The following is a 15,558-nucleotide window of genomic DNA, read 5'->3' as shown; positions in this document are numbered from 1 at the left end:
AATAATGGACGGAACGCCGGCGCAGGTAAAACGCGGACCGCAGGAATTTAATATCCCGTCGGGCCGCTGTCTACGCGCGCTATACCTCCGCATCTCCGAGGCCCACGCAGCGAGCGAGCGCTATCGTCGTCATCAAATTTATATTTCACTCGGTAAAGAACCAACAGGTGCCTGGCTCACGGCTGCCGACGACGATAGAGCGGGGCGCGCATCCGGAGGACTCGCTCGCGCGAACGCAAGACGGCAATCATTATAAATAACCCGGCCGCTCAACGTCACTCAGGCACAATGGGGGTTTTATTGGAAAGGAAATGGCAATGATATAAATAACACGGCAATAATAAAAATCTATATGTGCTTAGAGGAGGCCCGTCTCTCCAGCGCGCGACGCCATTTCCGACGTACGGAACGAATCGCCTAATACTGTGCACGGAGCGCGGACAATGCGCCGCAGTCGAGAGATCGAAATGTCTCGCGGTGTGATATCGGGGGACAATACTAAACGACCCGGCGAGATCCAATCGAAAAATCAGGAAGGAATCGCTGGACGCGCACCATTCGTCCCATGTCGAATTAGATCACGGATCGGTCGACTCGTAAAAGTATCAAGAAGAACGTGAGAGGAACCTTTCACGTGTTTCGTTTTCCAGTTGGGAGCTTGCTGGAACAAGGATGAGTGGGCAAATTGTGCTTCTCATCTCTTCTGTGGCTACATGACTACAGAAACTTTCGCACAAAAGTTTTACATTACTTGAATTTCTATTATGTCGCGCTTGTGCGCTCGTCGGTCAACACTAAAACTACCAAAGCAGTCAAAATAATATTTTATTAAATTTATAACAATGCATTTTCTAAGATTTTTCGTGACTTTTTGTTACAATATGTACATGATTAAATTGATTACGTAATTTTCCTTTTTTCAAATATAGAGATAGGTACACGCGCGGAGAGAATTTTTTGTTATATTTTACCTTTAAATTCATTACAAACTTAGGACAATTTGGCAACTAAGGAATTTTTAAAATATACAAAAGACATTTTACAAACAACGTGATAAAAATTACCAAGCAGATTGGTAAATTTTGAAAAATTATTGAAATTTCCTAGATATATTTTAGTAAAATTAATCAAACATATTTTATATTTTAATATGTAATAGGTATTAATATTTTTTATTATGGTAGATATTAATCAGAATAGCTCGCATAAAATTCTTGGTGGTATATGTTGTTCGCAACTACCATGATTTCAGGGTAAATTTTAAGAGAAAATTCTCTTTGTGTATACGTTAATCGTCGACAGTTCTAGTATTAAACAATAAATAAGTATCGAAAATTGCAGCTAGACTTAAAGATATTTTAATTTTAATTATGTTGCAAAAAGGTCCGAGTGTTATTTCGACAAAAGCTTATTCCAACGCGTACAAGTGACTTCGACTGAAAAAATGAATACGTAAACTATCTTTTATTAACAAGAGTAATTATTTGACCAAACTGACGTTTAATATCGTATAGTGTTACATTAATTCATTCGACGTTTCGACATTAGTTTTGTGTCCTTATGTCAAGAATTACTAAAACAACGAAGTCATGTTACATAAAATATATTGCACAAGGAACAAAGAACGTAGAAAAGGAAAATATATACTTGTCCCATACTAAAGATTAGCCGCACATAAAATTCCTTGCAGTTTTAACACTTTGTCAAATTTCAATGTGGAGGATTCGCGATCCATCCTTAATTAATCGTGCGATGTAGCACCGAATCAAGACATAAAACTGCAAGGAATTTCATGTGCGGCTAATCTTTAGTAATGGGACAGGTATATATTTTTCCTTTCTACGTTCTTTGTTTCTTGTGCGATATATTTTACGTAACATAACTTCGTTGTTTTAGTAAACTCCTGATAAGGACACAAAACTAGTGTTGAAACGTCGAATAAATTAATGTAACACTACGATATTAAACGTCAGTTTGGTCAAATAATTACTATTGATAATTTTCACTGACGAAGAAAAGAATTGAACCTATCTTTTATTTTCTTATTTTCTGTTTATTGAGCTCGGCTTATAAAGCACTGATTGATGAGTTGTGGGAACAACGCGAAACCAATATCAGTAAACATTGATAAAAATCATACATGAAAGCGCGACGACAGCTTGCCGTTCGTGAAATGTCAGGCAAAAGCGTAATATTGCTGCACTCAGTAATGGAATGAGTTTCGAGTGTCGACATACTCGTCCCGGATATATTGATACCTCTTTTTACCGTATAGAAAATATTCTAACGTAAGCATATTTAATTTTTAAATCGGATTAACTGCGCTAGATTTATCCCGAGATATTGTAGATATTTCCCTTAAATTGAAATACACTGATTCGAAACACGAGTTATCATTGCATGGAAAAATAAAGAAATAGGATTAATGCAAGAACTACAGACTTCACAAACGGCGTATTCTGTGACGCGTGTATGCATGTGTGTGTATAAAATTAGACGAATTAATATTATCCAATATTATTTTAAAAAAGATTTTCTGGCGCAGCAAGTATGTATGTATGTATTAAATTAATACATAACATTTTTCAACCGTAATACAGTATTTTTTCCATATATAAATATATTCTCTATATTTTTATTTTTATTCCAACAGTATAGGTATAGAGATGTATTTTAGCCTCTGCTTCTGAATTGTCATTGAGTATTACCTGATTCAGATAAATATTCGACGGATGTTTCTCTCGAGTTTACCTTGAGTTTCGTTCATTAGCGGTGCGGGAGTTTTAACGTCACGCAAAGGAAACAAAGAAGATTTTAACACATACACGTTTATGCAGGCACGTTAATTTTACATATGCATATTATCGTCTACTATTTACACGCCACGCTATCATACAGCAATATCGTATTTGCTTATAACTGTTTATATGTTTGTTGAAGCTAAAAATATGCAATGCAACTGTACATTCTTTCGTAATCGTTCTGGCACACTGGATGCGATCGGTGTCATTTACTAAAAAATACGCGTAAATTATACCGAGGTCCCTTTTGACACAGTCCGCTCATTTTTCCATGGCGGCAATTTGCTTTCGTGATAATTATCTGAAAGAGGGTGTTTCACCAGAGAGTGTACCTGTCTACATATATAAGTTTTCCCCAGTTCTCTCGAGCACGGTTTTGCCGGTTGTTCGGCTTTTCTATATCTTGTACCGGGGATAAGGGAAAGAACAACGCCCGTGCCGTGGACCCTGGAAATAAATCCATTACGCGTGTCGTGGAATCCTACACGGCCTTTCGAATGGGAGCCGCATAAAGCCAGTCGGTTTTGTCCTTTCCGGTCGAGTTATCGGACTTTTGATGGTACGCGGGTACCCACGCTCGGCTCGCTCACTCGCTCGCTCGATGGTCTACCTCATTAGGATCACTAGTACACTCTATTAACGCCAATGTATGCTCGTATATAGCCTTTGTTAGAGTGAACTGGTTTCCGCCGCGTCACTAAATATGGCTGCACGATTTAAGGACCGTAACTCCAATTTATCTGGGAATAATCGCTGCAGCGAGTCATATCTCGGAGAATTATATCCGGCGCCAGAGGGAGGATCCTCTCGTTTTCCGCAAAAAGGTGGCTACCACTCGAATGCGTTCGTTCTGCGATCCTAAAGAACAATCGCGTTGACAATTAACCGCAGAGCGGGATATAAGCGCATCGATCGTTATTAAGAGCCAGACCCGAGATTGGCTTTATCGGCGCGACGGGAAAATTTGGCGCGAGTTAACAAATCGATTCTCCGCAGCGCAGCGGCCGGCAACCCGAAAAGCCGACGAGAGGCAGGCGGGATTCGATGAAGCGGAGTGCGGTGCCCCGGTGCCACCCTCCGCTCCGCTTCGTTCGCTCAGCTCTGATTCAGAATCGCGATCGCGTGGAAGCACATAAATAGCGGGCCCACGCAACGTGACGTGTCGCGCTAGCGCGAGAGAGGCCATATCTCGCCGGATTGATTTAATCGCCAGCGTCCATTTGTCAAGGACGACATCCGAATGCGGGTGGGCCCGTTCTGGCCGGGTCGGTCCTGAGGCCGACGAACGAGGACGGAGCTTGTCCTCGTTCATTTCACCAGGGGTGCGAGACGGTCTGGACGCTGGTACGATCGTCAGCGCGATTGTTCGCCATTGCAGTTGCATCCCACTTTGAAAGACGAGACCATATCGCGCGATCCGTATCCTGGCCTACCGGCTGGGGTCGAATGGAGCGGAAAAATCTCAGGGAGACGATTTCGGAGATTTCAACACGGTTCAGCTGGCAGCGGTCTAAAATTTTTACCTAGCCTCCCGGTATCCCGTTTTATTGTTCGGGACAGTTAACATGAGTTTAGATGACGAGATTTTACAGGATTACCATCAGCTGAGATTATTTGCTTTGTCGATACGTATCACACGGATGACAAACAACGATAAAATACAAATCTAAATACGGGAATATATATCGTGAATTTTTCGTCTTATGACATAGATATTCCGAACGATTGCAAACGAAATTCTGAGGCCGTCGTTAAATTGCGCCGATGTAAGAACTGCAGCGAGCCCGAAAAAGATTTGCATCGCGATACGCGCGGGAGAAGTAAGAAAATCATGGCCGAGAATCGTATTTGCATTACTGGATTACGTTCGAAGGTGCCAGCAGTTAGAACGCCGCTTTTATCGCTTTTTGTCGCATGCTTTTAGTACGTTCTCCCTTTTTCCTCACTTGGTCTCTCTCGGGGAAAATGGTATAGTAATGATCGTGCACACGATCTTCGCCGCTGCTTGTTTTCGCCTTTCTTCTATCCGGACTTTAAAGCCGCCCTGCAACGTTTTGTTGCGCTCGCATGAGCGCCTCGGTGGATACGTTGTCTCAGAAGCGGCAGCCGCACTTCGCCGAAGTGGCTTCGCTAGTTCTTCATTTGGATACTCAACAAGCCGTCTGCATTACATGATTTGCAGCTGCATTTGCCATGTAAGGATGAAGAATCGAGCTATATTTTCATGTGTACGCAGGTAACTGGATTGCCAACGAAACACGAAAATCCTCTTTCTCCAGGAAAAATCTCGTATTAAATGGACATTTCGGATTGCATTCTGCATAATTTCCGCCACAGCATCTATTGCACACTTAACCGATCGTCGGATATTTATTTCCTTTTCACAAATACGAGAAGAGAGAGAAACACTGAATGAAGTTAACTATAATGAATCCTGTGTCGGCGTATTCATCAAGTAAACTACAAAGTGATGATCGGATTCACTATATCCATGCGCGGATGAAGCCACATTTTTCCGAATGCGATCGTTCCACAGGCAAAAGTTAACGTCGTTTGTGTGTGGCGCCAACGTGGTGTCGGCACGTTACGGTATTTTCTTATCGACGACGCGCGTTCCTTTGCAATTACGCGGTCGAGCACGAGTCGAGTGAGAGCGGCATTATTAGCATCGGAAATGACGTGCATTAAACCTCGGGACAATTTGAGCTCGCGGAGATACTCGAGGCACGAGAGTGGTTGAAGAGAGAAAATGGAAATAACGCGTAGAAGCACGTACGTTCCCGGGCCTGCTCGCTCGATTCCACGGTGCATTCGACATTGTCAAAACTTTGCACGTTAGACGCCGTATATTGGAGTATAACGCAATTCGCGAGACTTCGCGCGCGGCTACTGCGGCTAGGTGCAAGAAATCCTATCTACATAACGGCGCGACGTGCAATAAACGGCTTAGAGGAAGGTCGATCTTTTTAGCAATACCCATCGTTTCGGGACCGTTGCATCGACGCGACTACAACTCCGGCGGGAAATAACTTGGCCCGCTGCTCGTCGAGAAAATGCTCTTCCGCGAGAGCTTTTGAGGCGAGCCGCTATAAAGTACAAGGCAAAATGGGCCGAGGGAAACGCGATCTATAAATCGTGAAAAGATAAGTGTTACTGAAACTCACCCGTATAATTCCGTTAAACAGTGAGACGCCGCGCGCCGGTTTTACGACGTAGTAATAGTTCTTGTCAATAAGCCGTGTACCAGAGTCCGTATACTCGGATTTGGAATATCTATTTATATAATGCGAATGAGACGGCTTTCTAAACAGACATTCGCTTTGTGAACTCGTGAATAATATTGTATGACTGGGTACGTACTTCAACCTCCAAGTCAGTAATAAATAAGTATATCTTTGTTCTATCACTTTTGTACGCGAGTTATATTTTCTGTTAGAAGTATTCACCAATGTATTAAATATAATATTCTCTGTTTGAAGACTTTCTTATTTGCTGATTTTTTATTTTTGTAACATTTTGGTGAGTAAATTGGCATTATTTACAGCTACGATTAACGCTGGTGGGAATGTAAATAGCAAATGCTTGGAATGCTATGCGTGTTGGCCTATTGAGAAACCTCGATACCGGTGTGTATTTTAAGATATTCTTAAGCAGATATCTCGGATGCGGGGCGTGTTGGTGTGTTGGTGAGCACGGCTCGCCCTCCCTCGGCAGAGATAAGAAAAGATATCGTCCGATATAAAAAGCCTGGCGTGTTCTCAAGAGCACCTGTAAGAAATAAAGTTGGCACGGAAGTGCAAGTGTTGATAACGAGTTCAATCTATAAATTACCGACACGAGGCAATTAATAATAATGAATAGGCTGCTTTAATCTCGAGTCTTAACTTATCTCGAATTTTAACTTCAAATTTAAAATTCGTAGCTTTCAGTCCTGAAAGTTTTTGGAGTGCTTTCCTCTCGTTGATAAGCAGCAATAACTTACTCAGGTTAATCGATCTTTAAAAATTCCATAAAAATTATTTTTTACCTGTAAGAACTATATAACGATAACGTTTAAAAAAATGATATCAAGAGAGCTTAAGACATTTTTACGCCGTGAAAAGAACGCAGTGCTATTAGATAATTCAACGTGCACTTGAAACAGCATCGCAAGCTCTCGAGTACCATTACGATAAATAGATGAACAATAATGCTTTTTTGTATGTTGCATCGAAAAGATAAAAGCCAATGGCACGAATCCAGGGTGATTACGCTGCGCACGGAATCGCAGACATTAATCGGATTTGTCCCTTTGTTTCGATCTTCGTGAAGGGATGGAGAATACAAATACGTGTTGGGTGCCGCGAATGCGTTCCGGAATAATTGCGTCACCGTCGTTGAATATTTCGCGTCGCTACGCGAGCATCGGTTGCCTTTTTTTGGGCCTGCAGGTTGAGATGAAGCGGCGAGGTATGTTTGCTCCGTAAACTGACAAAATTCGTTACAACGACGATGGGTAGAACATGTACAGAGCTCGAGCTCGGGAATTAATTCCGTCCATCGTCCGCCTGACCTCTTCGTGCCGCGCACTCCGCGGTCGTTCGTCCCTCAAATGGACGCGCGATCGTTCGCGTATTTCGCATTGAAATACCGACGGCGTACATTGTTTTCGCTCGTCGTTCGTCCAACCGGGCGATTCCCGCATTTTCTCGCCGACAGTGCATCGGGGCTGGGGGAACAAACGTACGTTTATTCGTGCGAAAAAATATCGCGGGAATATTCTCGAGCAATCCGCCACGCCGCGCCGCGGCGCGCCGTTTTCTTTTTGTCCCGTCACTATCTGTCCCTCGATCATTTTTTAAATCCCCGCCATATCTCTGCGAGACCGATGCTCCGTTTTCTGAGCGCGGCATCGCAATTCATGCTCGATTTAACTGGCAGAACGAGTTTCTGCGCGAGCATTGTCGCGACCTCCGAACGCCATAAGACCGCCTTTGGGGTACGAAATCATTCATCCGTTGTTCGCTCAACTTTTCGTGGCGAGTTCAAAGCCGTTTAAATATCATCGAAAAAAGGAAACGCGGGTGATACATCGTAAAAAAGAAGCGCGTAATTTCGCTCCAATGTTTTTGCGCCGCACTGTCAAAGGCTCTGTGTCGCGGTTCGTTGTTTCTGCAATTCAGCTTCGGTGTCTTGACTCCTTTGAGAGGAGAGAAAGCCCTACGGCTTTCGGGAAACCGTCGAGTAAGTACAATCTCAGACGTCCGTCGTCATTCTCGATATCCACATAATCTCACTTTGTCACGGTAGTCATTCCAGCTAGACGAGCGTTCCGCAAGCGGCATCGAACATCCAGGAAAGGCAAGAAAAGTATTGCGGAAGAAATTGTGCCAACATCTCCGTCTATCTTCTATTCGTCTATCTGTCGTTCTTAGATGTCTCGAAGTGAATTTAAGCGGATATGGAAGAAACTTGATTTTATTTACGTATGCATGCGGCAGACTCACGTAGACTCGAGTCTTTCTACATATCCGGCCTCGTATGCAAATATATTTGGGAAGATTGCAACGGGATTTCTTCTGGACTTGACCGTGTAATGCAGCAGGATAAATCCGAGGAAAATATATTCCGCGGCCGACATGATTGCTGAAGAGCATACTTGATATGGTGGCAAACGTTGTCACGTTTACGTAGAAATGTAGCGTCGTGTGTGTCGATTAACACCTTCGTCGCTATTTGAGATGTGCGCGCAAAACGCTACTGCGCTAAACACTACTAGCGAACTCGTGGAATTTAATGTATTTCTTAATTTAAAAAACATTAAATTTATTTCTTTTCCTTCATCTTTCTTGTAAAACTCGTTGTAAAATTCGTTGTGATACAGCGTTTTAATTATATTTTATAGATTACATTTTATTTTCGTAGTTCTCTTTTTAATTTTGTATCGTTTAAAATATTAAATCCAATCTTTAGTAATAATGGACAGTTTTGCAATTTTTGGTTTGCTTTAAGGGAAAACGAAACATCTCATTAACGTATCAAAATTGTAAATGCGCGAGAGAATGTCAACTGGTTGGCGACGCGTTCAAGGTTGGGTGCAAGGCGAGGTGCAAGGCTTCAGACGCGCGGTAGCAACGTAATGCGAATGTTGCAGAGGCGCCAACTTGGCGCGGACTCGCTCGCTTGCCTCGTTTTACTTGCACGCGCGCGTTCTTCGGGTGTATTATCACGAAAAGATACAGCGAGCATGCAGGAATTGCGAGGAGGTGGAAAATGCGCGGCGCCCGGCGCATTTAAGCGCTTTTTTATTACGCAGATTATGAATCAGTGGCTACGTAATTGGCTCCGCGAAGTCCAACGCAAACTTTCTCGCGCGCGAAAACCAGAGACGTATCTTGATGTTCCACGTTTTACTTGATAGGAGTTAAAGGTCAATTTTCTTTCCGCTTGTCGTTAAAGCGGATGCACCCTGTAATAATAATCACGTCGTCCTTACGAATTTCTGAGTGGAATAATAACTTCGAGCGCCGTAACGGACGCGGAAAACAATTCCGTGATTTTCCGCGATTTCGCGACTCGCAAGCGACGAAGCGATTCGAGGTCTTATCTCCAAGAGATAATTATGCGACCGGAGAAAACGCGATTCTAATGATGCGATTGCGCTCATTTTTTTTATCACGGTCTTTCCCACTTCCGAGCAGAAACAAACGTTGGGTAATTAGAAATTAATAATTATTTAGATTTTCACGTTGGCGAACATCTCAAAATCTCTTTTCCACAACGGAAAGCGGAGAGCTAACCCGTGATCTGTTATTTATTCGGATTTGCGCGGTGTGCTTTCGCTGGGCGTAATGTATCGTTCCTATTCCAACGGCGCGGCGCGGCGGGCGGACGCATCGATACCGAGCTGTCAAATGCGCGGCATATACATCGGTTCGTGCAAATGCGGCCGGAGGCATCGTTGGTCAAGAAGATTAGAGAGTATACGAGTGCGGGACACTGGGAAGATAGGCAAAATCCTGGTAGCCTCTATCGTGTCCCACCTGCATCCTGACACCAGTCGTTGATATCGCGGCTTTGGTCCTGGAACTGTCGGACGGCGAAGTGTTCGTCACACTGGCTAGAATTCACGAGACACTACTAATTTGGCTTAGTGTATCTTTAAAGAAAATAATATTTTTATATCTCGAGAAAGAAAAACTTCCTACCACTCTCGCTTCTACTTTTATCGCTTTTGCTAAAGATGAATAAAAAACTTGGTAATTACTGTAACCAGTAAATTAAATTTGTATTTTGTAAATTACCAGCAGAGAAATGTATATTTATTTAGTAATTGTTTAACATAAACGCTAATATTTTTTACTGCTTTTATTTCGCGTATATTTAAAAGGATATTTCTGATTGGGGTCACATGCATATATACATACATACATGTAGAAGCGGAATATTTTATAACCTCTCTACGAAGAATAATTTAACCTGAATCTTCTGAGCAAGAAATGAACTCGATTGGCGTACTCGATCGAGCGCTGCAATGTCAATGGAATTTTAATTTGCGTTTCGATACGTGAATATTCTATAGTACTCTTCCGGGACAATCGTATTTCACCGAAGCGACGTAACGAATACATAATTGCATTTGATTGTCCCTTTTACGTTCAATGGAATTCCGCGAAATGGACGATTGGGCGAAGTTAAGAGTCTCATCAATAAATAATTGATTCGGATAGTAAAGAGTATTCGCAACGTCTCACACTCCAGTGATTTATCTACCGTTTCGTACCGTCGATCGTGCCGTCGATCAATAATGCACAACCGGAAGGGAGTTTGGTCTCCATCCGCTCGTCCTAACTTCCTCCTCTAAACCTAGTCTAGTCTTCGTGCTCAATCGGGTGGAACTCGGTAGCTGTCGTGGGTGGAAGATAATCTTGGATCTTGTCGCTTGACTGTATTTACGTGCTAGACTACCGGCCTCTTCTCATCTTCGCCTAACTCGTCGCTCAGTCTCTAACTTTGGCGCTGTTTACTGTTTCAGGTGACTGCCGTCGACACGCGAAACGGGGCCAGAAGTCTCGTGTCTCGCAGTGGCCTTGTTCTGCCGGACAAAAGACAAACCGGGTGGAAGCGTTTGTCGATAAGGACCGACGATGAGCTAGCGACACCATCATGCACAGGATGAAGCATCGCGCGTTGCATGCTTGGCCATGGTTGTGGCTGTGGCTGTTTGTGGCCACGGCCGGCTCCCCGTCGTCCGACACCCCCGTGCCAACGACTCTGATACCGCCACGTGGCGGCGGAGATGGAGGCGCGGGAGGCGACGGCGGCGACGGCAACGGTGGCGGCGGTTCGATGAAGCCATCGATCCCGTCGATCGGCACCGCAACGAACCTGCCGATCACGTTTGAGGATGACGCGAGTCTTTTTTCGGGACCCGAGTTCCGTTTCACGCAATCTATATACAATGTCTCCATTCCCGAGAATTCCATCGGCAAGACGTACGTTGTGCCCGAGGACCGGATGGGCATAAATCTCGCGTCCGCCGACAGTGACGTCGACGTAAAGTTTCGCATAGTGAGCGGCGATCGCGAAAAGTTCTTTAAAGCGGAGGAGCGCACGGTCGGTGATTTTTGCTTCCTCCTGATTCGGACTCGAACCACCAACGTCGACGTGCTAAATCGCGAACGCAAAGACCGATATGTGCTCGAAGTGCGTGCCACCTCGAGCAAACGCGACGGTAGAAACAGAGTGATTGCGCTCGAGGCGGACGCCACGGTGGTGGTGACGATTCTCGACACGAACGATCTTAATCCGCTGTTCTATCCGATCGAGTATGAGACCACCGTGACAGAGGACACGCCTTTGCATCGCAGCATACTCAGGGTAATCGCCGAGGACGCCGATCTTGGCAGAAACGGCGAGATTTACTATAGCTTTGCCGAGGAGACCGATCAATTCGCCGTTCATCCGGTCAGCGGCGTAATAACGCTCACAAGACCGCTCAGGTAAGTGCATTTTTTTTCGATATCTCGGTCAGAGTAAATTGCGTAATCGCGGCGCGACCTGTTTCGAAGCAGAAATGCTCGAGCTTCGAGATTCGAAAGTTTAATTTGAACGAAATCAATGAACTATTTGATTGATTTGCAATATAATGAAAATTTGTAAACTAATTTTTGCAATATATTATTTAACTTTATTTTTCTATTCATTCTCAGAGAAAATTCAGATACAAACGATTTGACTATACCTTTAGAGAGATAAATATTATATATATCTTTAAGAATTTTTGAGATTATATTTTCTCTGTTATTTTCTTCTCTGAATTTACATATTAAAAGTACTTATTTTGTACAGCATTGCGGCTATATTATACATTTCATTTTTGCATGCTGTACTCCAGCGGAGCTTGTTAGCGTGTCAAACAAACTCTTCTTCTTCTTTCATAGTTTCCATAAACTATCTATAGAATCATCATAGTGTTGTAACGTTAGCAAACAACTCGCTTTCTCTGTTAGGTACGCGGAACGCGCCATACACGAGCTGGTAGTCCTGGCGAAAGATCGCGGCGCTCTGTTCCGCAACGCGGGTACCAGCCGCGCGAGCACCGCTAGGGTCACGATCAGGGTACGGCAGGTGAATTTGTACGCGCCCGAGATCTACGTGCACCAGCTTCCCGACATCGTCGAGAATTCGAACGCCGACATCTACGCGATCGTGCGGGTGATCGACCGTGACGACGGCGTACACGGCCAAATCGCGAGCCTCGACATCGTGGGCGGCGATCCGGCCGGCCACTTCAGGGTGCGTCCGGCCGGCGGGCCGCGCTCCGGCGAGTACAACATCGAGGTACTGCATCTGCTCGATCGCGAGACCGCGCTGCAAGGTTACAATCTCACCCTGCGCGCAATGGACCGCGGGGTGCCGCAGCGATACAGTTACAAATTCGTGCCGGTGCACTTGGCCGACGTGAACGACAACGCCCCGGTGTTCAGTCGCGAGATCTACGAGGTCAAGGTGCCGGAAACGGCGCCCATTAACACGCCGATCATAAGGCTCAAGGTCACGGACGCGGACGAAGGGAAGAACGCATTGGTGTATCTCGAAATAGTCGGCGGCAACGAGGGTGGCGAGTTTCACGTGAACGCCGAGACCGGTATGTTGTACACGGCCGTCAATCTGGACGCCGAAAAGAAGGCGTTTTACACGCTCACGGTCTCGGCGATCGATCAAGGTAATGCCGGCACGAGAAAGCAATCCTCGGCAAAAGTGAAGATCAACGTGGTCGACACCAACGATAACGATCCGATCTTCGACCAGCCGGAAATGGAGGTGCTGCTGGACGAGAACGAGCCGGCCGGCACGTCCGTCGTGCGAGTTACCGCGAAAGATCGTGACTCCGGTGAGAACGCCTACATATCTTACAGTATCGACAACCTTAAGAAAGTGCCGTTCGAGATCGATCATTTCTCCGGTATCGTCAAGACCAAACAGGTGCTCGACTACGAGACCATGAAGCGGGAGTATTTGCTACACGTGCGGGCCAGCGATTGGGGCCTGCCCTATCGGCGTCAGGCGGAGATGCAATTACGAGTGAGGTTGCGGGACGTGAACGACAATCGACCGCAGTTCGAGCGGATCGACTGCACCGGACACGTGCCGCGATACGTGTCGATCGGCTCCGAGATCATCACCGTGTCCGCGATCGACTTCGACGCCGGGAACATCGTCAGTTACCGCATAGTGTCCGGCAATTCGGACGGTTGCTTTTCTCTCGACTCGGCCAGCGGCGTTCTTTCGGTCGCCTGCGATCTGTCGGACATCAAGGCCACCGAGAGAACTATCAACGTTACCGCCACCGACGGCACGCACTTCGCGGACGTCAATCCCGTGCACATACATCTTGTGAACGCCAAACGGAATCTGGGCTCGCAGGCGAGAATCCTGACGGATGAGACCGGCGCTTTCGAGTGTCACGACACCGGCGTGGCGCGCAGATTGACGGACGCGATCGCTTCAGCGGAGAAGAATAACATGCCGTCGCGGGACGGCGAGTACACTCTGATACCAAGTCGTTACGGCGAGAACGTGCACGCGCCCGAGTTCATCGATTTTCCGAACGAGATACGGGTCAACGAGTCGCTCAAGCTCGGCACGATCCTCGTACGAATACGCGCCCGCGATCGCGACCTCGATTATAACGGCAAGCTCGTTTTCGTTATATCCAGCGGTGACCGCGACTCCGTCTTCGGCATCGATCCGGATACCGGCGACCTGAACACGATTGGTTATCTGGACCGTGAGCGGGAAACCGAGTATTACCTAAATGTAAGTGTATTCGATCTGGGAAAACCACAGAAATCCGCCTCGAAGATGCTGCCGATCACCATCTTGGACGTCAACGACAACGCGCCCAAGTTCGAAAAGTCATTGGCGAGTTTCAGGATCTCCGAGACCGCGCTGAATGGCACTAACGTATGGCGCGCTAACGCCACTGACGCCGACCTCGGTGACAACGCGCGCGTCACTTACTCTCTCGTGACGGAGACCAATGACTTCCGCGTGGATCCTGTGACGGGTGTATTGAGCGTTTTCGGAAAGCTCGACAGGGAACGACAAGAGATATACGAGTTAAGGATCCGCGCGCGTGATAATGGCGGCAAGGACAACGATACCCCGCCCTTGTACTCGGACGCGCTCGTCAGAGTGACGGTCGACGATGTCAACGACAACGCGCCCATCTTTGCGCTGTCGAGTTACAACGTCAAGATACGCGAAGATGTACCAGTTTGGACCGTCGTGGCCGTTGTGGACGCCACGGATCCCGACGAAGGCGCGGGCGGCGACGTGGAATACTTCCTGTCGGACGCGATGGAGAGCGAAGGTTTCTTCAAGGTCGACAAGGTGTCGGGCACGGTGAGAACGACTCAGAGCTTGGACTTTGAGGAGCGACAGGTGCACACGCTGACGATAGTCGCGCGCGATCGCGGTGAGCCTTCTTTATCTTCCGAGACGATGCTCGTGATCGAGGTGATCGACGTGAACGAGAACCTTCATTCGCCAGTCTTCGATGACTTTGTCGTGTCCGCGAGTGTTTTCGAGAACCAACCTATCGGCACCCTCGTCACTACGGTTCGAGCGAAGGACGCGGATCCCCCCGGTGGAGATTCGAGAATTGGATACAGCATTCGTGGAGGCGACGGCGTCGGCATTTTCTCTGTTGACAACGAAGGTGAGTGATTAATTAAAATAATATATTATTTAAAAAATAAGTGGACCGTTTTTAAATATACCAGCGAATCGATGAAAATCCGTTATTAATCGTTCAGCTGCGCGATCAGAAAAATTCTTTTCGTCTAAAAGATTGAAATGAAGATAGAGAGATTGCGATTTTCTACAACACGCTGAACTTTAATCGATATTGGCTGTGGGCACTCTTCGGCAAATAACTTCTATGTCTATACGCTCCACGTAAATCGCCGCGTTCATATTGAATCCAAGAATTTTTAATCAAATATCGTAAGATGTGCGCTTCCTTTGAGGAAGGGAACGAAACGGGTATCTGGGCCTCACCAGATTTCCCAATATCCCGTTCAATAACCAACGAATGGAGTCCCGCGCGACGAGTTAAACACATTCGACCTCGTAGCAGCAATTTCAATTTACTCGTCAAAACTAGCATTGCTAGTATATGCTAGCCAGGGTTCATAAATGTCTTCACGTTAATAGGTACTTTTAAAAGACCTAGAAAAAAAAAGACGTCGTGTCTACATATTCATAAATC

General features: G+C 45.8%; 1 protein-coding gene across 7 annotated transcripts in view; it reads left to right on the top strand.

The window, feature by feature from the left end:
- Nucleotides 1-15,558, top strand: part of Kug (FAT atypical cadherin kugelei) — a 351,540-nt gene that overhangs the window by 100,558 nt on the left and 235,424 nt on the right. For all 7 annotated transcript variants that reach the window (XM_077409796.1, XM_077409795.1, XM_077409793.1 and 4 more), the window contains 2 exons: nt 10,816-11,782; nt 12,293-15,006. In XM_077409796.1, coding sequence (XP_077265922.1) covers nt 10,947-11,782; nt 12,293-15,006 — 3,550 coding nt within the window. In that variant the 5' untranslated portion in view covers nt 10,816-10,946. The remainder of the gene's footprint in view (nt 1-10,815; nt 11,783-12,292; nt 15,007-15,558) is intronic.

Source organism: Temnothorax americanus, unplaced genomic scaffold, assembly GCF_048541705.1.
Source record: "Temnothorax americanus isolate GAGA-0224 unplaced genomic scaffold, ASM4854170v1 Scaffold27, whole genome shotgun sequence".
NCBI classification, from domain to species: Eukaryota; Metazoa; Arthropoda; class Insecta; order Hymenoptera; family Formicidae; genus Temnothorax; species Temnothorax americanus.
This window is presented reverse-complemented; position numbering and strand designations above follow the sequence as displayed.